Source organism: Hydra vulgaris, chromosome 03 (assembly GCF_038396675.1).
Source record: "Hydra vulgaris chromosome 03, alternate assembly HydraT2T_AEP".
Lineage (NCBI taxonomy): Eukaryota > Metazoa > Cnidaria > Hydrozoa > Anthoathecata > Hydridae > Hydra > Hydra vulgaris.
Window position 1 is genome coordinate 18,361,278 of NC_088922.1, and position 26,756 is coordinate 18,388,033.

The 26,756-nt window shown below is 25.6% G+C and overlaps 2 protein-coding genes across 2 annotated transcripts in view; both read left to right on the forward strand.

Moving 5' to 3' along the window:
* Positions 1–776: 776 nt before the first annotated feature.
* Positions 777–26,565, forward strand: LOC105843892 (uncharacterized). The gene is made up of 21 exons (XM_065792550.1): positions 777–1,034; positions 2,215–2,271; positions 2,501–2,538; positions 2,729–2,857; positions 3,391–3,444; positions 3,732–3,852; positions 3,936–4,028; positions 4,112–4,281; positions 6,487–6,572; positions 15,626–15,709; positions 17,105–17,167; positions 17,251–17,292; positions 17,451–17,486; positions 17,576–17,664; positions 17,838–17,874; positions 20,304–20,368; positions 20,611–20,697; positions 20,800–20,862; positions 25,820–25,895; positions 25,970–26,054; positions 26,217–26,565. The coding sequence occupies exons 1-21, from the start codon at positions 819–821 to the stop codon at positions 26,413–26,415; spliced, it is 1,890 nt and encodes a 629-aa protein (XP_065648622.1). The 5' UTR covers positions 777–818; the 3' UTR covers positions 26,416–26,565.
* Positions 12,376–26,756, forward strand: part of LOC136078521 (neurofilament heavy polypeptide-like) — a 70,398-nt gene continuing 56,017 nt past the window's right edge. Inside the window, exon 1 of the mRNA XM_065794297.1 lies at positions 12,376–12,381. The gene's annotated coding sequence lies outside the window, so the exon portion shown is untranslated. The remainder of the gene's footprint in view (positions 12,382–26,756) is intronic.

Here is a 26,756-nt window from a genome sequence, read left to right on the forward strand (position 1 = left end):
ACTAATCATACAATCTTCATTATACTTTATATATGTTATAATTTATTATTTAAATTTTCATTTATATATTCATAGACTAGTTTCAAAAGTACAAGGTAACCGAAAAGCCTCTGACCCCTTTTTCCATTTTTTTATTTTATAAAAAAAAAAGCATAATATTTTATGGTATTATTTATTTTTCACTACTTAATGAAGTCAGAGACAATTTTATGGAATCTAAACCACATGTTTAGGATTATTTTTTACTGCTCCATAAACATAATAAACAAAAAGTATAATTTTAAAAAGTAAAAAAAAAAAAAAGAAAAAGTAATTTAAATATACTTGAAAACTGCACTTTGTTGAGAAACACATTTTCTAAAAAAATGTTTTCAAGATCGAAACACGAACTTTAAGTAGTAATTCTTATTAACACTTGTTTAAAAAATATATTTCGCAATCAAATATAGTTTTTAGGTAAACATTTAAATTACTTTTTTTTTTTTTAATTTAAATAATCCTTTTTTTTTTGTTCAAAATGTATATGGAACAGTAAAAAAAAAATATGTATATGTGTGTGTATATATATAAATATGTATATATATATATATATATATATATATATATATATATATATATATATATATATATATATATATATATATATATATATATATTTGACATTGTATAGTTAATATTTTCATTTTGAATGATAAATTATTGTTTTTGTTTACTTTTTAGTCAGTTTCAATTTTTTGGCTTTTACGGCTTGAGTCTGTTTGCTATACAAAAAAATATGTTTTAAATAATATTTTTTAGTTTAATAAAGTTCTAGAAAGATGGATGCTCTCTATGAGATTGTTGATAAAATCTTATTATTGCCATTGGGTAGTGTGATAGAATTGAATTTGAAACTAATCTGGTTATTTTTGGGCTTTCTTATTTTATATTTGTTATTCTATAAAAAGACTGGCTTTATAATTACAGACACCAAAACACCTCAGCTTTCAAATCAATTAAATCCTGATGATAAACTATATGTTCCTAAAGAAATGGTGATTTTTTTTTTCCTTTTGATTTTTAATATGATTTTCTTTGTTTTTTAAACAATTTAGGTGTTACACAAAAATACAAAAAGATAACTAAAATGAGTATATAGCTAAGCAGAATATGTATATATATATATATATATATATATATATATATATATATATATATATATATATATATATATATATATATATATATATATACATATATATATATACATATATATATATATATATATATATATATATATATATATATATATATGTATGTATATATATGTGTATATGTATATATATATATATATATATATATATATATATATATATATATATATATATATATATATAAATATATATATGTATATATATGTATACATATATATATTTATACGCACACACACACACACACACATAAATGGAGTTTCACACATTTGCGGAATAAGTTAATATTAAAAAAAATTTATTGGGAATTTTTTACTACTATTTTATTAGCTTACTTATTTTTATAGTTATTATATTTTTATAGTTATTATATTTTTATAGATGTATATATATACTGTCATGTATATTATATATATACTATCATGTATATTATATATATACATGTATGTGTAAATGATGAGTGTATTATAAAATTACAAAATTAGCAAGTTTGATTTTATGAACCGCTTTTAATTATTTAAAAAAATAGTTTACGCATAAAAGTGTATTTCATTATTTCGTAATTTATTTGATAAGTTTTTTATCTTTTTAAAAAAAACTTTCAAAACTCTTTATTTTTTGATTATTTTTTTTTGTTTTTAGCTATATGTTGTTATTTTTAAGTTACTTAAAAAATTTTATTTTTTATTTCTAAATTAAAATTTAAAAAAAAAAGTGGTATAATATGGTCCAAATTCCTCAGAGAAAAACTCTATAACTCAGAAATTAATTTATAAAATATTAAACAATTATAAGTCTTTGTTTGAAAATATAAAAAAATTTCTCCACATTATCTTGCCATCTTTGGGCAATAAATACGACAGTATTCACATATTCACCCATTCTGAACTTACCTAATAAAATTTTTCAAAAAATTATGAAAAGTTTGCAATAATCTAATTAAAATAATTAATAACATACTTTTTAATCTTTGACAGGTAAAAACAATCCCAAATATCTATTGTTATTTTAATTTATTTTTAAGAATGCTCCTGCCATGCCAGGATGGGCTGCAAGCATATACAGGAAACTTTTAAGATCAGTATGTAGTTTTTTTTTTAATAAATTTAAGCAAATTTTAATTGTCTTAAAATTTATAATTTTTTTAATGCAGTATTATATAACATCTTTGATGAACTTTGTTGTCATAAATAATGAAGATTATTTACTTTTTAAATGTTTTTTATCATATTTTTATTATGCTATTATTTTAATGATATTTTTAGTTGAAAAATTTGTATTTACAAACTAAATTGTTAATTCATATTCAGGTAATTGGAAGACGCTATCTGATTGAGATAGCCAAGCAGTGAGTCATTTTTGGTCCATTAGATGAGATTTTATTGTTTTAACAAGTTTTAATAAATCTTAGATTGATTCTGTGAAAATGTTACCATAGTAATTTAAACTGTTATTTGAAACTGCTTTAATTTTTCATTTTTAGGTTTTAATAATAAAATAATTAACTACAATTGGTTATGTTTTTTTTTAACTGCCAGTCAAAGTCGTGTAAATATATTCAGTAGTGTGTGTCTGCCAGATAATCCAACTTTTTTTCCAATTATTCTTCCTACTGAAGATACATCAAGAGATGGACCTGTTGACTGTTGGAAACTTTTAAAACCATGGTAAAAATAAAATGATCTCTCTTTTTTTAAAAATATCTTAGTTTAAAAAAATTAAAGGTCAAAGTTATATTACTAATTTTATAGACATAATATTTCATATATTATATTACTGATTAGTTATATAGACATGTAATATTTCATATATAATGTTTAAGTATTTCGACTTGTGGTAGTAGTGTAGTGGTATTTCATATATAGTATATATAGACTTATATAAAGTAGCACAACATGCACGTTATTTTGTTTACCATTCTATAGCCACTTAATTATAATAGCCCAAATCAGCCCAGAACGCAGTTTTTAATAACAACGCAGGTTTAAAAATAATTTTGCACAATTTAAGCTTTTTTGAGTAGTAAGACTCACAAGTAATATAATATATAATAATATAGTTTATTGCAATATAGTTTTTAAAAAATTGATTTTCAATTTTGTTGTCTTTTTTAAATGTTATATTTGGCTTTAGAACTCATAATTTATCATCGCTTGTTGCATAAAAAAAAGTTATGATATTCATTTAAATTTTTTTCTAGCACATCACATGGGTTTGCATTCAACACAATATCAAATTATATTGAAGCATATAGGTATTTATTTTGTCTTTTATGAGTTACTCAGTCCTGATCTGTAGGCAGGTTAATACTAGGAAGGGTTTCTGGTTTTAAAATATTGCTTTTTTCTTCTATAAAGTCCTATTTAAATGAAAATGACATTATAAAAGAAAATGGCATTATGAAAGCTTGTCTAAAATTACACAAGTACTGAACCAAAACCAGTATATGACAGTACTCATAGTACTGTCATATACTTCTAGTATATGCCATATGGTTATTCGTAAAAAAAAAAATTTCATATTATTTTTTGTTTGCTTTAGGAATGGAACAAGAACACCAACTGATGTGGCTTATAAAATTATTGATGCGATTGTGGATTCAGAGAGCAGAACACCAAAAATGAGAATTATTATAGAGCATCATACATCAAACATTCTTTCTGTAATTTTTTATAAACTTGCAATTTATTAATGGTAAATTTATGCATGTTCAATTCATAAGCTTATATGATATTTATGTTAAAGCAAGCTGCAGATTCAACTCAGCGTTGGAAAAATAACTTACCTCTGTCTGTATTTGATGGAATTCCTGTTGCAGTTAAAGATGACTTGCATTTAGTATGTTTAAAATTAGTTCATAAAATTTTGATACAATATTGTTTTTAGTTCATCAATATTATTTTATTTATTAAAATTATTAGGCTGGTTACCCAAGTCGCAGTGGTACGCCACTTGAAGAATTTAGTGAAGTAAAAACTTTGCAAGATGAAGGATGGATGGTGAAAAAACTTAGAGAAGGTGGTGCTATATTTATTGGTATGGCGAATATGCACCAAATAGGGATTGGTGTTACTGGAATTAACCCAAGCATGTTAGTGTTTCAAGACTTTACAGTTTTTTTTTTCTTTTTTAAATTTTTTTTATAAAAGATCTATTATTAATAAGAGTTTCTATTATAATTATATGTGTATATGTATTATATGTATTATTTTATGTATAAGTGTATGCACACATGCCCTTAACCACTTGTCATATGTTGATGGATTTGTTACAATGAGTAGATTTAGAATTGATATGTCACTAAAATCACAAAATTCCTTTTACTAAAATATTTATGTTTTTAGGTGCCCATTGGGGTCAATTTAGGAATTTTTTTTCCCAATGTAATTTAGGGCAAACATTACATAAAAATTATTTTCTACTTTTGTTCAAGAAATAAAAGAGAAAGTGTCTGCTTTTGATTTAGATTTTAATGATGCAAAAAATTCCACTCAGCATATGTGATAAATATAGAAACAATATGCGTCGAAAAAACTACTTGCCAGATTTAATGATAGGCTGGTCTAAAAATGTTGTGGAAATGTTAGCTGTAAAAATACTAGAAAAACTTCTCAGCTAAAGTTAAATAATGGATTGCTTCTCAAGTTATTTTAGCAAAAGTATATGATCAAGGATCAAAATAATTAAATTTGCTACAGGTGCAAAACCTTTACAAATAGCAATAGGATCTTTAAAAAATCAACCTAGACAGATTACATTGATTGATTTAGTAAGGAATCAATCAAGACTTATCTAACAATAAACTGATACAGCTAGCTGAAGAACTCAGGTAAAAATATTTTTTTGAAGATTACTATTTATTACTTTTTTTAAGTAATGCAGCTAATCTTAGTTGAAGACAAATTTTATTTTGAATAGAGCATCAATTGAAGGAAAAACTTCCATACAACTAAACCTGAAAAATGTACTTTCAATAATTGACAGTGCACTGGAAGATTTTTTTTGTAATAGATTTTCAAGAATTTGATGTTAAGAAAGGAAATTTGCAAGTAAAGGAAAATTTTCCTAATATTAAGTGTGCAGATGTGTTTCAGTACGCTTGATTCAGCTTCAACAAAAAAGATTGTATTAAAATAAGTGTTAAGTGAGTAATTATAAAGATGTTTGGACAAAAGTCCAGTTTTAAAGCAGCTAAGTGAGAGGCTCAAATGGTCTTAACTGAATTACAAATGATTATATCCAAAAAGAGTACTGATTTGTGGTAGTGGTGTAGTGGTAGAGTGGTTGTTTCTTGAGATTGTTTTGAGTTTGATCCCCACCACGTACCTGGTACTACTACTTCTCAACTCGTTTTTCCGCGCAGCGGTCTTGTTTGTCAAGATTTGCATTTCAAAGTTATAGAGCTGAAAGAGGGTTATAACCACAATAAAGTAGCCTCCTCATCAGTAGTGGCCTTCTTGGCCTGGAGGAGGTGAATTTGCATGAAAAAAAAAGTTTAGGGAAAGCACACAAGGGAGTAGAGTTATTCGTTTTATACTTGATTTAATTATGATTTGTGTTGTTTAGTGGTAGTGTTTGATTTATACCATTTTAGTAGAGTTATTTATTTTATGGTTAGTTTATATTTGAATATACTTTATACTATTTTAGTGACTTATTTGTTTTATACTTAGTTTATATTTAATTATAATTCATACCATTTTAGTAAAAATAATTGTTATATACTTGTTTATGCTTAATTATAAATTATGCAGTTTTAATAGAAATATTTGTTTTATAATTTTTTTATGTTTACAAATAAAAAATTTACTCTCTTACCTGCATGAACTCAGTTTATATTTAATTATAATTTATACTGTTTTTTTTATTTAATTATAATATTTATAATATTTATAATAATTATAATATTTATAATAATTATAATATTTATTTATTTTTTTTAATTATAATTTATACTGTTATAATTTATACTGTAGAAATGTTTGTCTTATACTTAGTTTATGTGTTAGTGGAAATATTCATTTTAGTGGAAATATTCTTTTTAGTTTTAGTGGAAATACTCTTTTTGGTTTTAGTTTAGAATCAGTTATATAAGAGATTTTATGTAATTGTGTTATTATAAAGGTATAACTATTAAACTAACAATTTTTCTAATATAATCACTTCTTTTATTTCAAGCTTTTATGGCTAAATATGTTCTACTAGTGACTAGACTTACTTGATCTAGTTGCAAACTTTATTTAGAACTAAATTTAAACAATATTTTGTTTTTATTATTTATTTTTTACAATTTTAGATATCATGGCACTTGTCGTAACCCATACAATGTTGATTATCCCACTGGTGGAAGCTCTAGTGGTTCCGCTGCTGCTGTAGCTGCTGGTAAGCTATGTATTATATTGTGCACATCAGTCTTATTTTTTTTATTGCAATCTTACTGCTTGCATTTCCAAAATGTTTTTGTTTTTTTCTACTTTTTTGAAAGTTCAAAAAATAGATCAAAAAGTACTGATACAAAAGTATAAAAGAAAATTAAAGTTTTTCTGTTACTAGTTTGTGTTTCATTCATTTCATTGTTTTCATTAATTTTATTATGCAGCGCGTTTATGTTACAAAATTTAACTTTACCACTGAGATTTGTGATAAATATTAATGTTTTAGAATTTTTTTTAACATTGTTATCTATCAAATCTTAGCTTCACAAACTATTTAGTGAAAATGTAGTAAAATTAAAAATAATTATAATTTTGTTTGAGCTAAATAAATAATTTAATATTTCTAATGTACTACTTACATAAACCATACAAGTATTATTAGTATATACATAAAATATCATTAAATTATATTATATAATTAAGTACTAAAATATGAATTAAAAAACTTGAAATGTATGTCACTACCTGTGTACATCGAAGTGTAAGCAGATACTTATTAGCAAGAAACACAAAATTATATGTGTAACTGTACAAGTTATACTTCAAAAATACATTATAACAACAGTGAGGACAATTCATGCTAGACTTGCAGTGTGCTTCTTCAATATTTGTGCCATGCTTACCATTTATTTTTTCTTCAATGCCATCTTCACTACTTTTTTTATAATATTCAAGTACAGTTCTATTTAACTGGTTAAATTTGACTGGTATCATCAACTTTTTTCAGGACAAGTCAAGTTGTGTATCAAATAGTAATTCTTCATGTAATTCATCATGTAAATCTTTAAAGTTATTTAGTGACAAACATGCTAAATTAGGGTACAGTTTTTTTATTGGAGTAGATCCTTTCTTCCATGCAAGAAGTTGTCTTTTTCTTTTTTATTGGAGGAGATCCTTTCTTCCATGGAAGAAGTTGTTTTTTTTGTTTTTATAAGCTCGGTAACTCAGTTTTCTCTTAACAATTAGTTTTATTATATCTATGAAGCACTGATGTATTTGTACGCTTTTCTTAACTTCTTCTGATTTTTCTTTTTAAAATCAGAAAGTTACAATATTTCAATAGTTTTGTTACTTGTGTGTAAAAGATATGATTCAGAACAAGACATTTGTGTTTTGCTTCATGTTCTTCTATACATTGATATACATGGGTCCAAACATATATACCTTTAGTGAATAGATTAGGTTCCAAAAAAAAAAGCTAAGCACACACTAAAAAACAAGCTTTTTGATTGATTATCAAAACATAACCACTTGTGTTTAATACTACTGATGCTAAAATAAGTTTTAAAAGATTTAAAGAGTTTTTTAGCATCAGGATGTTTTGGATGATAGTCAAAAAAATCATTGATACTAGATGACATTTTTGAAAATAATTTTCAACCATAATATCTTTATCATCAAGAACATCTTCATCCATAACAATATCTTTGTTGCCATCAATATTAGCATTACCAAAGCACAAATTTTCTTAACATTCTCCTACACATAAAAGCGCATTTAGCAATTATTAGGTTACAGTATAGACATAAAAGAAATACTTTCAATAAGGCACTATGGTTTATTTATTTATAGATATTTTGATTTATGATTTAGATTTGATATTTTGATTTATGGCTTATGATATAGATATTTTGATATTTGATTTATGCTTTAATTTTATCTTTTCTAGTGTATTTAATATATAACCAACATCTTTGCAATTAATATTTACATAAGATTTGATAACTCTGTTTATATATCCATTTATAAAAATGTAAAGAATTACCGATATTCTGATGAAATTTTAATTTTCTGCTAAAATTTTTATATTAGTTGCATTTTATTCCTACCACGTCAACAGTATTTAAAAAAGTATATTTTCTAGTGCAATCATTGACGGCATTAGATGTTATAGTATTTCAAGTAGTTGTAGATTGATCACTTAACAATTAAACAAATTTTTAACAATTAAGCAAATTTTTAACAATTAAACAAATTTTTAACGATTAAACAAATTTTTAACAATTAAACAAATTTTTAACAATTAAAACAAATTTTTATCACTCTGAAACAATTAAAATAGTTCAGTAATCAGTATTCTTATTTATTATTTATTAGGTAGGTACCTAAGTTAATACAGCTGCAATGATTTATCATTTATTAACGAAAAAATAAAACATAGTATTTAAAATTATTACACTAAATTATTACTTCTTTAACTATAGGTACTCACTTTTTTTAATTAGTGAGATTGAAAAAAGTTTTTAGATTGGTTTGCATTTGTTTGTGAAAATAAAATTTTTTTATTTTTTTCTTAACTTTTTGGGCTCCATCTTAACGTTTATTTTCCAACATTGCTTTCTCAGAAAAAGAAAAACTTTTTAAAAATATGTTTACACCAATTCCAAAATTACTATTCCAAAATCTAAAATTACTATTCCAAAATCTACATTATTAATTTACTTTTTGTAAATTAATAATGTAGATTTTAGTCAATGCCAAATGCTATTTTAAAAAATGTTATCATTTATCAATGAATATATATAAATATATAGGAAATATATATAGCAGCCAAATGCTACAATGTTGAATTTACAACTTTAGTCGCGCACTTGATATTGGAATTCGACCATTTAATATTTCAGTATAATAGAGTTACTGAAATAATACAAGGTATACCAAAAAGTTGAATAGAGTTTTTATTTATAGGTAATGCACATGTTAAAGAACATATGGTGCACAAAATGTCGTAAGTTAATAAAAATATTTGTATCAGAAAATAATGTTTCATAAAAATAAAATAGATCAACTTTAAGGGGTGATTGAACAAGTGCGAACTGGCATAAGTGTGAATAGCGTAAGTGTAAACTAATATGAGTGCAAACTTGCATAAGTGTGAACTGGCATAAGTGTGAAGCAGTTGCAAAAAAATGGGGTTTTCTTTTTAGGGTTAGGAAGAACTTTACACAGGCTTTAATGTAAAATATTTTAATAAATTACATTTCATGCTAAATGCAGAGAAAGATAACTCTTTAGACTAGGAAATAATAGCATACTTGAATGTGACTTTTATTAAGTTCTGTATGTTTCTGTAAAAATCTGAATACGTATGGCTAAACTTCGACCCTTCTTCATTTAATCCAATATAGGTTTTGATGCCACCCGGACATGCCCAAGAACAATTATTTTCAATTAAAAAATGTTTCTACTTAATTTTTTTTTTTTTTTTTTTACATAGAATTTGACAGCCATTTTCAATTAAACTCTATAATATAATGATAAAAAGATTTTGTGATAATGATAAAAAGATTTGTGATAACTGAAAGACTTACTATTAATATAACATAAAAGTACTTCCTTTAAACTAATATAACCTCAAAATCCACAAGTTGAAAGAGTTTTAAAAAAATGTTTTTGTTTATTTAAAATTGTATAAATAAATAATAAAGTACAAAGTTTGTACTTTATTATTTATTTATACAATTTTAAATCAACAAAAACATTTTTTTTTTAATTCTTTCAACTTGTACTACAAACCGTCTTTGAAATTGAAAAAAATGAAATTAAAGAATAAAGACTTTATTTCTTTTGTGACTGATAACGTTATTAAAATGTCGGAATGTTAAAAGTTTTGGGAGAAGAAGAATGTTACAAAAAAAAACATGCTCAAGAAAAAGAATTTAAAAAAAAGGTGACATACATTGCCTTTTAAAGACAAAGAAAAACAAGCTAAAAGAATAACAATTTCAAATCTGTCTGAAAATGCTGAATATGATACAAAGTATATAGTCAAAACAGCAAGATACACAGCCAAATAAATAGGTAATAAGAACTTAGAAAAATTTATCAAGTGCATTATACAAAATCAACAATATGTATATGATATCAATAAGGGCTTGGCACTTGGTTTCGAGAACAGTGAACTTTTTGTTCACTGTTCTCGAAACCAAGTTTTCTTAGCTTTCTCGAAACCATTTTTTTTAGCAAAAAAAAAAAAAAACGTTTTTTTTTTTTTTGCTAAAAAAAATGGGTCATTATTATACATTACTAAATAGATAAATAGTTTAAAGATTTCTTGTTTTGAAAAGCTAACAAGAAATGTGGAAAGCACAAATATCGTGAAAATATATATAGTTTTAAAAAAAATATTATGCAATTTAATTGAAAATAGCTGTCAAATTCTATGTAAAAAAAAAAATTTAAGTAGAAACATTTTTAAATTGAAAATAATTGTTCTTGGGAAAGTCCAGACGGCATCAAAACCTCTTTTGGATTAAAAGTAGAAGGTTCAAAGTTTAGCCATATATATTCAGATTTTTATAGAAACAAACAGAATTTAATAAAAGTCACATTCAAGTATGTTTTTATTTTCTAATCTAAAGAGTTATCTTTCTCTCCATTTTTTTAGCATGAAATCTAATTTTATAAAATATTTTGCATTAAACTCTGAAAGCCTGTTAAATATTCTTCCGATTGATATATAATATATATATATTGATATATAATGGATGCTCACAGGTGTGGTTTAAGAAATAAAATAAAAGTTCAAAATTATTGCTTTTTCACTAAAAAATTCTTTTTTAAAAAATGACAACTTTGAGCATCTGTGGGGAAGCGCCAAGTAGTCTAAAAAGAAAAATCCTTTCAGAATATGAAAATATGATCAATTTGCAACAGTCTTGCATAATCAGAACTTTTTATATCGGATTTTTGAAAATCTGGAATTAATGCCACCTTTTGATTATTTCAAACCACTGTGCGTTAGCATAAGTGCAAACTAGCATAAGTACGAACTATCATTAGTGCAAATCAGTTGTAAAAATTGGCACATGTGCGAACTTGCACAAGTATGGTAAAAGAATTTACAAACATTGGCATAATTGGTATAAGTGCAGTTGTAAAAACTTGTATAAGTGTGAATGAGCATAAGTGCGAGCTGGCACAGGTGTGCCTAAAGAATTTGAAAACATTAGCATAAGTGTGATCCAGCATAAGTACGAAGGAGTTTGCAAAAACTGGCTAATGCCAGTTGGCACTTATGCCAATGTTTGCAAATTCTTTTGGTGCACCTATGCCAGTTTGCACTTATGTCAGTTCACACTTATAAAATTTGCACTTATTCAGCCTTCCAGAATTTAAGAAAAAATAAATTATAAAATCAATTTTAGGATGATAGGCCATTATTCATGACCAGTTTCAGTCCGCCTGGAAACTTCCCAGCCTTTCGATTGCACAATCTGCCATGCTAAAAAAACAAGGAAATGATTCATAAAACTCAAATCATTTTTTTCGAATCGAATTTTGAATCAAAACAATAAAAGGAATAATTTTCATATATATATATACATATATATATATATATATATATATATATTGTATATATATTGTATATATATATGTCTACTTGTATTATACAGTTATCCTGCATAATACAAGTAGACATAAAGAAAACATTTCTAAATTGCAGTTAAAGGTTACGTTTCTTCATTTCATATCCACGTGTAGTAATATGTTGAGATTTGCTTATTGCGTTATTATGTTATTGCAGTTAAGGGTTTCATGTCTTCATTTCATATCCACATGTAATAATTTTTATATTTGGTGTAACCTTGTGTTGGTGTCTTATATTTTACAATTTTTAACAGTGTTGAGATTTGCTTATTGGAGTGCAGTGTGTATTGAATCAATACTTTTTAAATAGGTAAGCAAATGATAGCAGGACTAATAGCAGTTTTAATTTAACAACATTATTTGATAACTGTTTAATTTTAATTTTGTTTTGTTTAACAAGTTGAATTATTATCATCAGTACATCCTAAAATGTCTTCAAAGGAAAGTTCTTCGGAATACACAAAGCAATGTAAAAATCAAAATTCTGTTTGGATTGATTATTTAAGAGGATCAAAAAAACTAACAGCAAAATGTAAAATATGCTTTTGAAATAGTAAAAGTATTAAAGTATAACTGGTTCAACAACAACACCGCAGCACACGCAATTAAGAACAATACACAATATTAATGTATTAAAACGGGATGTCGTGCAAGATGAAGGTCCAGAAGACACCGCATCAAAAATGGTGATTACAAACTATTTATTCATCAAAAAAGATGAATCACTTTCTGCAATCTTATCATGAATGTGTGCCTTAGATAATATGCCATTCAAAGTTTTTTGTACATCTATCGATTTGAGAAATTTGTTTTTGGCTAGAAGCGCTCAAGATTATGTATTACCAAAATCACCTAACTCGATTCGCAAAATGGTTTTAGAATACGCACAAAAAATGCGGGCTAAAATGATGCAGGATTTTATAAATTTAAAAGAAGATGGAACAAGATTTTGCTTAACTCTAGATGAATAGACATCTTCAAGAAACCAATGTTATTTAAATGTGAATGTCCACGGCAAGAAACAGTTTTGAAATTTAGGCTTAGTACCTGTTGAAGGGCGTTTTCCTGCAGAGAAATGCATTATGGCTCTGAAAACCACATTGCAAGACAACAATCTAAATATCGATAAAGATATTACATCTATACATCTATAACAACTGATGGGTCAGCTGTGATCCAAAAAGTTGGACAGCTCTTACCATGTAATCAGTAGTTGTGCTTCACACATGCGATACATTTAGCTGTAATTGATGTTCTGTATAATAATTCGAATACAACTGAATTGGTGGCTCACACATATACAAAAAATGTTAGTGTAGAAGATAAAGTAAGTTACTTCGATTAATCAGATGAGGAATACATTGAAGATGAAAATGTTGGCTTGATTGAACTTATAACAAAGCTGAGCTTGTTGAGACTGAAGAATTTGGATTTAGTTTTTTCATCAAAAAATTTAGTTCGATTGTAAAGAAATTTCGTTTTTCAAGAACATCAAATGATATTCTTCAAGTATACGTGAAACAAGAATTTGGAAGACAATTGAAACTTATTATGGACACTAGAACTAGATGGAATAGCTTAGTTGAAATGCTTGAGAAGTTTAACAAGCTAAAAAGCTGTGTTAGAAATGCATCGATTGACATTGCATCTGATATTGTTATTATAGATGCTGAAATTTTGTCGTCAAAAACATAATCTCTGCACTTCTCCCAGTGAAGCTTACTGTTGAAGCTCTTTGGCGAGAAGATGCAAATCTGCTTTCTGCTAATGCAGCATTTTCTTTTATGCTCGAGAATTTCGGATCTGATGAACTTTCATTAAAATTAAAGTAGAAATTAGAAGACCAAATAAGACAAAGGCGAACTAATCTGTCTGGAACTCTTCAGTATTTACACAATGGCAGAAAAAGTGTGATTAAGGCATCTTTTACTAGACCATTGGAAAAAACAATAGCCAAAGTTATTGAAAACTTTGCACAAAGATTGATATTTAACACTAACATGGAAACTTCCTCAGGTGAGCAGTCAGAAGCTGACGATGGGATAGAAGTGATGTTGGAAGAACAAACTAAGCCCTTAACATTATTGCAAAAGTTGGAGAACAAAATTCAATTGAATTTATTGTCAAGCATAACGCCCAACTCAACTCAACAAATAATAAATAGGAGCTTAATTTCAAAAATTAAATCTGAAATTAAATTCTTTGAAGAGAACGGCATTCGTGGCAAAATATTAGAGTCCGTCTACTCATATTTGATTTTGATTCCGCCATCAAGCGTGGAGTCTGACCGAGTCTTCTCAATTGCTGGTAACTTTTGTACAAAAGTTCGAATGAGACTCAGAGACGCAGCTTTAAGTGATCTCTGCTTCCTCAAGGCATATTTTATGCAAAAAAAACAATAATTTTATATTTTTTATTATTAAATGATATGTCGTGTTATAATGTTTCTGTACTAATTGAATTTGGTATAATTTTATGTTCCATTTTTATTTTTAAAGAAAGTATTTTTATGCAATAGATAACAATGAATTATCTCAAGTAAGTTATTTTTATTATTTTTATAGACATAAAAAAATTTAATTTCGAATTCCAATTTTTTTATTTTCGTCAAAATTTGCATTCCCTATTACAAATCAATAAAAAAATTATTAAACTTATGACACAGTAAATAACCCAAAAAAAAAACAAAAATAATAATAATAATGAAATGATAAAATAAACTAAATTGATGAATTTATAATATAACGAGATGTTTATATAACATGTTTTTAATAATCTTTTTTTTTTTTCGTCATAGTAATTTTAATTTTTTAAGTTGTATATTGATAGATTTAAAGAATTTCTGAGCTGCAAACTCTGAATCAAAAATAGCAGATTTGTCATCTGTATAACATTTATAAAAAATTGGTATGGAGGATAAGCAATGATAAGCTCATGCTTACTGGTGAAACCTGATGAAAATATTCACTAAAATTGGTGCCAAAGGATAACCTATAGCAACACAATCCAATTGGTCATACTATTTTATTTTAGACTATTTGTCAGACTTGTTTTATAGGTCATTTGTAAGACTGGTTTTACATGAACAATTGTCTGACTCATTTTACAGGACCATTTGTCAGATTTGTTTTACAGGGCTATTATCTGACTCATTTTATGGATCTATTTATATTTATTATATAAATTACAGCAACATTATTCTTAAAATTTTGTAGTTTGATATTTCAAAATAGTGAAATTATGAATTATGGAATATAGAGCACTTGCTTTATAAGCAAGGGAACAGAGCTTGAGCACACAGAGATTAGTTATATGTTTATTAGGCTTTTGAAGTTATAGAATTGAGAGAAGGTTTAAAAAATAAAGAAAAAATAGTGATTTTTTTAATTAGTTACCTTTTTAACTTTAGTAGTCCTCAGCTTAGAGGAGGTGAATGTTGAAAGGAAAAATGAGTGAGGAAAAATGATGTTGTTATATTTAAATTGGCTTTTCTAAAGGTGCTCTTTCTCTTAAAAAATAAGGTTCTGAAGTTCTATTGTTTTGGTTTTACATACTTTCACAGTTAAAAATAAAGAGAGGATATGCACTTTACTATATAAATAATGTTATGAATTGCCTGATTCTTTTTAGGTTTATGTCCGATAGCCTTAGGAGCAGATGGTGGTGGTTCTATTAGAATGCCTGCAGGTATAAATGGAGTGGTCGGAATAAAAGGTAAAAAAACTAAAAGTTAATTATCCTTTACAAAAAACAAAATTAAATTAATTAAACTTATCAATTTTTTATTATCATGTATTACTTCCTGTGTTTTCTATATTGTAATTGTTAATGTGTGTTTTTAAATTTTAATCTTTGTTAATATAAAAAGAGAGAGTAAAAGTTCTCTTTATCTTCTGGTCTTCAGCCTGTTTAATGTCTAGTATACTCAGTTAAATCGACACATCCTCCTAGATCCATTAGTCCCAGTATTTTTTTGCTTCACAGCGTCAACACAATTAACCCATGATTGTTTTTCTATACCACTTTCTAGAGCAATTTTGTTTGCTTGAATAGTAGATTAGATCAATATTTACTTTTGGGTTTATTACAATTATTGAATGTGGTTGATTAATTGAGACTGGCTTGCGTGGATAAGTTATTATCATTGGTGGGTAGATTCACATAGTTAACTTGTAGCTGGTGGAAGTTATGAGCAGATAAAGCATAAAATGTGAACAGTTGTGAACAAGTTGAGCAGCTTTTAATGATAAAAATATTTTCATTTTGCAATTTAGGTTTGTAAACACTGTTTATGTCTAGTGTGAAAAAGCCCATATTTTCAAAACCTGCAATAGTTTGAAGATCCATAAAGCATTTGCCGAATTTAAAGAGTTTTGGTTTAAACTGAACTATGGTATTTTTAGATAAATTGCTGCATAATGAGTTTATATAATATAATGCTTGCCAGTGTACTTTCTTGCTTTTTTTCTTTGCTACTGTGTGAATTTTTTTTTATTGGCTGAGATAGAGAGATTGATTGTTTGTTGTTGTTGTTTTTCATTTGTTTTTTTAAGTTGCATGAGTGACTCATATATATAACGACTAAATAAAAAAAGAATAAATATGTATAAAATAAATAAGTATGAAATAAATAATTATGAAATAAACAAGTATGAAATAAAAAAGAATGAAATAAATAAGTATAAAATAAGTAAGTATGAAATAAAGGTCAGATAGTTTAGAAAATTTGAAATAGTTAACTCATAGTAACTTTTTTTAGGTTATATTAAAAAAAAATTTATTCAAAATTTTCTTAATTATATGACTTAGTTTTCCAAAACTAAGCCAGATAATTAAGAAAATTTGAAATAGTTTACTCATAGTTATTCCTTTCAACTTATAATAAAAAATTTTTAATTGAAAGCCATAAAGTTTTATACCGTATTGTAGAATGAAAAAATCTATACAATTCTACAAAAAAAAGGTTCAAAATGTTTTTGCCTTTAAAAGATAATTTATAAAAACAAAAAACTTAAATGTTCTACTTTACATCCTGTTCATTTATAACTGATTTCATTCTAAGAAATAAATTGTTTTCGGTGTCATTGGATAAATATTCTTCTCTATTAGCAACATTTTCTCGAATAAGCAAGTCTGGTTGTGCAAAAGTATATTCTGCTGTTTCTCATCCAGGTGAAAAATTTATTGTGAAAAACTTTTATTTTTACTTATTTTTATTTTTGTTTTTGTTTTAATGTTAAATTTTTTATTAATAGGCTTTGTGTGCTCAACTGTTCGTGACTCTGCCATTGCATATGGTATTTTTTTGATTATTTATTTTACTGTATTGATGTGTCAATCAGTAACCTTCTAAAAGAATAAATAATTACTAATTACTAGAAATTCTGTTATAAACATTAGAAAGTGAATATTGAAAAAATCTTTTTGTTTAACTAAGTTTTTTTTTTATTTTAAGGTTTTCTTGCTGGCCCTGACTGTCAGTATCCGATAGGTAAAAGTGTTAATATATGGGTTATGTATTGTCGCTTAATGTTATATTTGTGTTATGTACTCACTAACAGTTTAATTTTTTTTTTGAAGGAATGGTGCAACCTATGCCTAATCTTTTTGATTTTGAAGTTAAGAATTTGTCTGGCATTAAAATTGGAGTTGATTGGATATATTTTAATGTAGAAGTTATGTTTGTCATTTGATAAATATATGATATAATATGTTTTTATTATGTTTTAATACTTTTTTTATTTTATTTAATATATTATATATGTGTTAATATTAATTTAATATTTGAAACTGCAGTTTTACAAAAGTTTATTTCAGATAAAAATATGTTTTATCATTTTAGCATTGCAATCCTGAAATTGCTATGCATTGTAAACAAGGTTAGTAGTATAAAGTTCTGTATCTCTTCTTTAACTACAGCAGAGATTTTGCAATCATCTGCAGAGATTATCTTTGAGTTTATTGGCTCAAAATATGTATGTATGTGTGTATATCCAAAATTTCTTTTAAACACCATCTCGTGTATGAAAAAATATGTGTGTGTATGTGTGTATATATATATATAAACATATATATATATATATATATATATATATATATATACACACACATACATATATATATATATATATATATATATATATATATATATATATATATGTATATATATATATATATATATATATATATATATATATATATATATATATATATATATATATATATATATACACACACATACATATATATATATATATATATATATATATATATATATATATATATATATATATGTATATATATATATATATATATATATATATATATATATATATATATATATATATATATATATATATATATATATATATATATATATATATATATACATACAGTATGCAAAAAAAATAATCATACACAAAAAAAATCATAATTTGAAAGATTGCATCAAAAAAATGAGTTGTCCGTTAAAATATTAAAAAAAATTTTTTTAGATATCTTATCAAGTATTGTTTTAAGAATTTATTTGTGTGTTAGTGAATTAATTGCTTTTCATGCCTATTGAATTTTATGCAATTGATCTAATGATGCAGAAAGTTGACAAGTCGTACAGTTCAAAAATAATGTCAAATTGATCAAATTTCATGGAAATTAGTATCAAGTGGGGCCTCCTTTGGCCTTGATGGTCTCAGCTAGACAATTTGACATTAAGTTTAACAAATTTTGAGTCTCTTCTGTTGTTATATTATCTCATGCACTTATTATTAGCTTCTTTCAAGTTGTCTTTTTGTCTAAATGCTCAGTCACCAATTTTTCTGTCCAAAATGTACCACAAATTTTCTATAGGATTCAAGTCCGGACTTTGAGATTGCCATTCCAAAACATTGATGTTATTTATGTCAAAGTATACCTTCGTTTTCTTAGCGGTACGTTTTGAATCCATCCGATGAGACGAGATTTTATTTTGACCACAAAATTTTTTTTTTCCAATATGATATCGGCATTTTTTTGTACTTTTTTTGCAAATTCTAATCAACGTTTTCATTTGTTTTGCATTTAAAAAAAGTTTTTTTTGAACTACTCAACCACTATATCCTTGTTCGCCAATATGATTTCTAATTGTTTGAGGGGTTACTGTGATCTTCTTGAACTTTTAAAGCTAATTTAGCTACCGAAACACATCTATTTTTCTTCACTTTAATGATGATATTGCGATCTATTGCACTGGTGGTTTTGCATTTTCGTCCTTTGCCAGCCACACTAGCAATAGTTCCAATCAGATTATGATTCTGAACAATTGAGGACACTGTCATAAAAGGAATTCCTGTTTCTTTTTGGATCTGACAGTAATATTTTCCTTGATTTTTCAAATCTACTACGAGGCTTCGTTGTTGGAAAGACAAATGTTTTCTTGACGCCATTTTGCTGAAACACTATATTTTATTTCTAGAACAAAAGGTTATTTAAAAAATTACTATTTTTAATTTTACTAACTAGTTTGATCGTTCAATTCGCTTGATTTATACTAAAATAAGGACCTGTTTTGTCAGCGTATGATTATTTTTTTTGCAGTCAATTTTATGCATCTAGATCAATTGTGTAAAATTCATTAGGTATGAAAAGCAATTAATTCACTAACACACAAATAAATTCTTAAACCAATACTTGATAAGATATCTAAAAAAAATTTCAAATATTTTAATGTACAACTCATTTTTTTGATGAATCTTTTAAACTATGATTTTTTTTAAGTGTATGATTATTTTTTTTTGCATACTGTGTATATATACATATATATATATATATATATATATTATATATATATATATATATATATATATATATATATATATATATGTATTCAAATACATATACATATATATAAAAATTATTATTATTTTTTATTAATATTTATTTTCACCACCCTTCAAGCTTACTATTGAATAGTCTGAAAAGGTAAGTATGAATCTAATAATAGAATTTTTATAAATTTTTATAAAACTTTTTATAAAGGAAAACTAAATAGAAATCATCTGTTTAGATGTGTTTGAAGATCTAAATCTGTGTTTTGATTCTTTAATACGAAGAATTTATTTGATTATAAAATGATTTAAATTTTTAAATGTACAATAAAATTGTGTTTAGACAAAATCCATAAAATTTCTAGAACATTATAATAGAAAATATATATTTTATGCTATAACATCTTTTTTAGTTATACTATGATTCCATACACTAAACTTATAGACAGTTTTGTAATTTTTTTATATTTTAATTTATATATTAATGTAAATAAACTTAATTTTAGCTGTCAATTATTTGGTAAATAAATGTAATGCAGAATTGGTGGAAATTTCAATACCAGAAATTTATGTACAGTATTTTTTTTTATGTAGGACTTTTATGTTATGCTTTTTTTGTGTATGATTTTTATACTTGTAGGTATTTTCTAAAACATAAACATATTCATTTTTATTTTATGCAGTTTATGTTGTTTGTAGTTATAATCATTTATATTTCTAGTCAAATGAGGAAGGAGGGGTGTACTTCTTTTTTCTTTTCTTTTTTTGAGTATTATCTTTTAAAATATTTTTGTTGTTGTTTTGTATTTAAAGGAATCAGCTATTGCACTTTATGTTACAATTGTAACTGAAATGGCAAACGGTTACAAAGCAGTATACAATCAACACCATGATAAACTTGTAAGTTTGATGTATTATCTTCTAATTTATCTTCTATATTTTATAATTTTTTTAAATGTTGATGTAAAACATTCATAAAAAGGTTGTTTTTTTTTTAAATAGAATGCAGATTCAGAAATCCATTTACAAATTGGTGGATCATTTACAGCAGTTGAATATTATGAGGTTGTGTTTATACTTTTTAATGTTCAGTTATTTAATTTATATTTTCAATTATAGAGGACCTCCATAAAATGCAGCAAAAATTCTTTTATAAGTATGGGTTTAATAAAAATAATATATATTATTATATCAACAGATATATATATATATATATATATATATATATATATATATATATATATATATATATATATATACATATATATATATATATATATATATATATATATATATATATATATATATATATATATGCATGCATGCATATATAACAAAATTTTTTTTAAACTGTTTTTAAAGTATTTAATTGAATAAACAAATTTGGTAATAATTTTATCAATTTTTAAGGTATCGTCAAAAATTAAAATGTTGAATAAACAAGTTCACTTAAAAATTTTTTAATTTAACATTAATTTAAAATAAATTTAACATTAATTTAAAATAAATGTTACAGAAAACAAAGATGAAAATCTTCATTTTCTGATTTTTAGCAATTTTAATACCTGTAAAACAATAATAGTACTAATTAGTTGTTCAAAATGCATAAAAGTTTATCAAATAAAAAGTTGTTTAAAAAAGTATTGTAAACTATTTATATCAAAAAAGCATACAATTAGGGTTTTTCATTACTGTTTAACAGTAACAGTAAAACAGCTGTTTTTTGGTCAAAAATGAAAAACAGTAAACAGCTGTTTTTTCAGAACTGTTTTTAACGACTTTTTCATGTTTAAGAAATATTACGTATTGGTGATAAGTTAGTGTTTTTCCTTGTGTTTTTCAAAGAGAAGAAAGTAAAATCTTGGGTGTTTTTAAAAGTAACACATTTAACAGTACGTATTAAATCATTTTAATTTGATTTAAGAATACAATAACAATGCTTATATATTTCATGTCGTCAGTATGGGATTTTGCTACAAAACGAAAAAATCCCAAAACAAAATCTCTCGAAGGACAATGCTCGCGATGCAACAAAATCATTGTCTGTTCTGAAAATTCTACAACTACATTGAAAGCACATCTTAAGACACATGGAATTGATTTTGAAAGGTCAGCAGCTGGCACATCCAACGAAGAACCAACAGCAGAGAAAAGAACAAAATCAATTTTTGAATTTTTCAATCGAAAATCCCTCAAAGAAATAGTTACAGATATGGCAACTGATGGTATTTCAATTAGAGCAATAACTAGAAACAATTATATTCGTCAATCTATATCACGAGATGGTTACAAACTTCCAGCTAATGAACGTGATGTCATGAAATTAATTATTGAAGATTTTAACGAGAAGAAAGCAAAAGTTGTTGAAATAATTAAGGAAAAACTTGCTAATGGAGCAAAATTCAGTATGTGCATAGATGAATATACAACAACAAGAGGAAGACGATTCTTTTGAATTAATATACACAGCAGCGATGATAAAGTCACTATTAAAACTGGTCTTGTTCGCATTGTTGGATCTTGTTCTGCTGAAGACATGGTTGTCACTATGAAACAACATTTAACTGAATTTGGAATTGACATGAACAAAGATATTGTTGGCTCAACTCAGGATGGAGCAGCAGTGAATAAAAAATTCATTAGACTTGTGTATATAATTGGCCAGTTTTGCCTAAACCATGCTCTACATTTGGGTGTCTGCGATACTTTATATAAGAAAGAGAATGAAATTGAGGAACACTATTTTGATAGCGATGAATCTGATGAAAGTGATTGCTTTGATGATTGTCTTGATTTGCTAAATGATGACGACATTGAACAATCTGAAATTAGTTATCACGATTTGCTTAAAAATTCTCGAAAGCTTGTCAAATTCATAAAAAATTCAACAGTTCGCAACAACATTTTTTTGAGTAAAGTGAAAGCTTTAACAGGAGGTGAAATTGAACTACATCTTGATGTAAAAACCCACTGAAATTCAATTCCAACCATGTTGGACTCAATTATTAAGACTGAAATGGCAATTCAAGAGACTTTATTTGAGTTCAATGCAACACACATTTTGGATTCAATTGATTTTATTGCTCTTCGTAATCTTTATGATGCTATGGAACCGATAAAACTTGCAGTTCAACGTTTAAGTCAGGAAGATGCAACATTAGCAAGTGCTGAAATAATTTTGGAGTTTATGTTTAAAAAATTGTCAATTATCAACAGCAAAATCAGTGAAGAATTGTACAATGACTTGAAAATCCGTACTGATGAAAGATTGAACAAGGATGTTATGAATCTTTTAAAGAGTTTAAAAGATCCTTCAAACACTCCAACAAAAGCAACATTGATATTTGCCGGTCATCTTGCTTCTCGATTGTTTGGATTTGATGAAGAAACTGAAATAGATGATTCGATACAATCCGAATCTGAAAATGTTAGTCTATCACTAAACGACGAATTAAACTTGCTTCTTCGTAAAGAACATACAACAACAACAACTGGATCAGATTTCAAATGGTTAAAATCGGAATTCACTCTTTATAAGAACACTGGACAACGTACAGAAAACCTTCAAAAATTATTCAATGCACTTTTAAGTATTAAACCAACATCAACTGATGTTGAGCGTGTTTTTTCAGTTTGCACAAATTTTTGCACAAAAATTAGATCGCGTTTGTCCGACGAGTCACTTAAAGCTCTTGTCTTTTTAAAATTTTATAAAAAATAAAGAAAAAATTGTAGTTTGTATTCGAATAGCTGAATAAATAGTTGAAGTTGTTCATCCTTTAATAAAATTCAAAAATTGCGTTTTTTAATAGCTTTATTTATTTAGCCTTCTTCAAGTAAAGCTTCTAAATTTATTTTTGTAAACGACATTGACAAATATAAGGACATTGACGTTTTTTGCTCCTTAACTTGTGTCATTATTTTAATTTCTTATAAAATTTTTAAAAACAGTAAAAACAGCTGTTAACAGCTGTTTTTTTTGAAATTAAAAAACAGTAACAGCTGTTTTTTCAAAACCACATTTTTTGAAAAACCCTACATACAATAGTTATAAGAAAAAGTTACATATATATAAGGTGATGTCAATAAAATACTCAGTATTTTTTGTTGTAATATGTTAATGTTTTAAAAAGCATTCAGTTCTTAAAAATTTATTTCAATTTTTCTTATACCATTTTTAATAGCTTATGTAGTTATTAGGTTTTGTTCAAGAATCTAAAAAAATTAGTTTAGAGCAGGTATATAAATCTGTTTAGAATTTATATGAAACATGTAAACACAGCAGTTTCTTAAAAATGTAATATTATATAATTATTAACTAAAATGTGGAACCTTGTGAGTCCAGCTTTCAACAGTTTTGATGCGATTGTTCTTTCTTGTAAACCCATGCATCTATATATCTACCTTGCGTTTTGAATACCTATGCATCCATATATTTACCCTGTGTATTGAATACTTATGTATTGAAAACCTATGCATTTATATATCTACCCTGCGTATTGAATACCTATGCATCTGTATATCTACCTTGCATAATAAACATCTATCCATCTATATATCTACCCTGTATAATAAATACCAATGCATCTATATACCTACCCTGTGTAACAACTTATAAAGCCTCATAAACCTCATGAGGCTATTTTAAGATAAATTTTTTCATTCATAATCCATTTGTAATTATATATTTAATTCAATTCTATATACAGTCACTGTTCTAGGTGTTGTTTTTTTTTTGTCAAATAGTAAATGAGTAATAAAAAATAATAAAAATATTTAATTTTGTAAGTATTAATTTATTTATAATGATATAAAAAGCAATTATATTTAAAAAATAATAATAAACTGATGTAATTCTAAATGAATGTGGGTGTAAATATAAAGTGACTGATGTATTTTTCCATAACTAAATATAATCATTATTTTTAAACTTGAATTTGTTTTGAATTTCTTGAATTTTTACATTTTACTTTTATACATGTTAGAAACATGTTGTTACCTTTATGAAAATACTCTCCACGTATTTAACTAAGAGTTTAAATTAACTCCTTTGTTTAAGGCTATCTACAAGTTTGATTAGTTCAAATTTAATAAATTTCACATATATTTTACATTCTGTTCAAATTTAATAAATTTCACATATATTTCACACTCTGGCTCTAGCTTAATGAAAAAAAAGTTGTTGTGCCGTAAATTACTTCAAAATCAATATCTCCCCAAATATCCTTGCTGTTGTTTGCTTGTTTGTTTGTTTTTTGTTGTTGTTGTTGTTGTTTTCATTATCAAATTTTTTTAGATAGTTCTTTCTTTTTGTTCATTGTGTTTTTTGTTTTTAAATAAGTCAATCAGAACATTTTTTAATGGTAAAAATAGTCAAACTGTCAGACTTTTTCCCCCTCTTCTTTTTTTTTTATTGGTGTATATTGGTAATATATCAGAAAATGAAAGCTAAAGAAAATTTAAGAATGAAAATATGTTAACACCTGAAAAACTAACAATGAATATTTTAACAATTGAATTATGGTGCAAACACTTATCATATGAAGTATTTTTTCAGGAATATAATTTTTTAAAAGTATTTAATATCAATTTATAGGCTATCTATAGGCTAGAATAGTTGTTCTCTCAATCTGCTAGTTACTTATGATACAACAGGTTGACCTGTGTATAAATGCGACTAAGACAAATAAATACAAAATTTGGTTTTTAAATAAGAAGAATATATTAGGTTTTTATAAGCTCAAAAATTTCACCCTTGTGAGCTGTCATTTTTAAGGGTTTACGAAAACATTAAACACTTTTTATAGATTCATCAAAGTTATCAGTTATCTACAATATAGTCACGCATCTTCCTAGTTCATTAATCGATAAGCCATAAAATACTTCATTTGGATAAAGTCATTTATCCTAATTTTCAAAACCTTTCTTCCTTTTTCTTTTTTTTAATTTCTTACCATCTAAAACTATTATAAAATCTCTTCAACTGCTAAGTTTTTTTAATGACGTTTTTTATTTTATTAAGGCTCAGAAACAACGCACACGTTCCATGAACATTCTACAGCGTTTGTTTTCGTCTGTAGATTGTATAGTTAATCCAAGTAAGCAGTTATTAAATAAATAATTAATGTCTCTGTTAATTACTGTAATACTTGATTTAGTGTCTTTTTTATAGCTTTTGGAGACTTTATGCCAAAACTAAACGATGATATGCTTAAGTTCGGATACACAAACATTGCTCATTTATCAAAAATTACTCGGTAACTTTTTTTTATATAGCAGAATTCATTTAATTAAAGTTGGTTATGATTGAATTTATAAGCAGTATTTTATTACAGTAATTATTTAGAACTCATTTTTAATCGCAAGTTTTAAATAGTATTTTTTTTTTTGTTCGAGGACATTTTTTTTGTTTGGTTTAGATTTTCAACTCTCGGTAATTTGACTGGCATTCCGTCTATTTCAGTACCAGTTGGTTATTCCTCAAACAAGCTACCCATCAGTTTAATGGTTCAAGCATCATGGTGGAGAGAAGATCTTGTTTACCGAGTGTCTCATGCTCTAGAAGAGTGCTGTAAAATACGCCAACCTGATGTTTACTATGACGTTTTAAATGATTAGATCACAAGATATTTTATATTTGATTTATGTGTTGCTGTTATTTTTTATTGTTTGTTTGTACTCTTCTACTTTTTCAATCATGGCAACATTTTTTTATTGAACAAGAATTTCTACTTTTAGTTGATTTTTATATCATAATGCTCAAATCAAGTTGTCGTTGGTATTGCTTGCGCTCTAAGCAATTTTTACAGCCTTTTTTTTTTTGGTTTTTTTCTGACTCGCGGATTACATTTTTAATGCAAGTGATTCCGTAGTTTTTCTATTATTTATAGTATTTTTTTGTTGTTTTGCAAGAAAGAAATACAAAATATATAAAAGTAGAAAATAATAATTTGATAAAG

Excerpts from the sequence above, each read along its gene's own strand:
- LOC105843892 (XM_065792550.1), top strand. The coding sequence starts at position 819 with ATGGATGCTCTCTATGAGATTGTTGATAAAATCTTATTATTGCCATTG. Across the intron at positions 2,858-3,390 it reads TGGAAACTTTTAAAACCATG|CACATCACATGGGTTTGCAT; the intron begins GTAAAAATAAAA and ends ATTTTTTTCTAG. Across the intron at positions 3,853-3,935 it reads ATACATCAAACATTCTTTCT|CAAGCTGCAGATTCAACTCA; the intron begins GTAATTTTTTAT and ends TTTATGTTAAAG.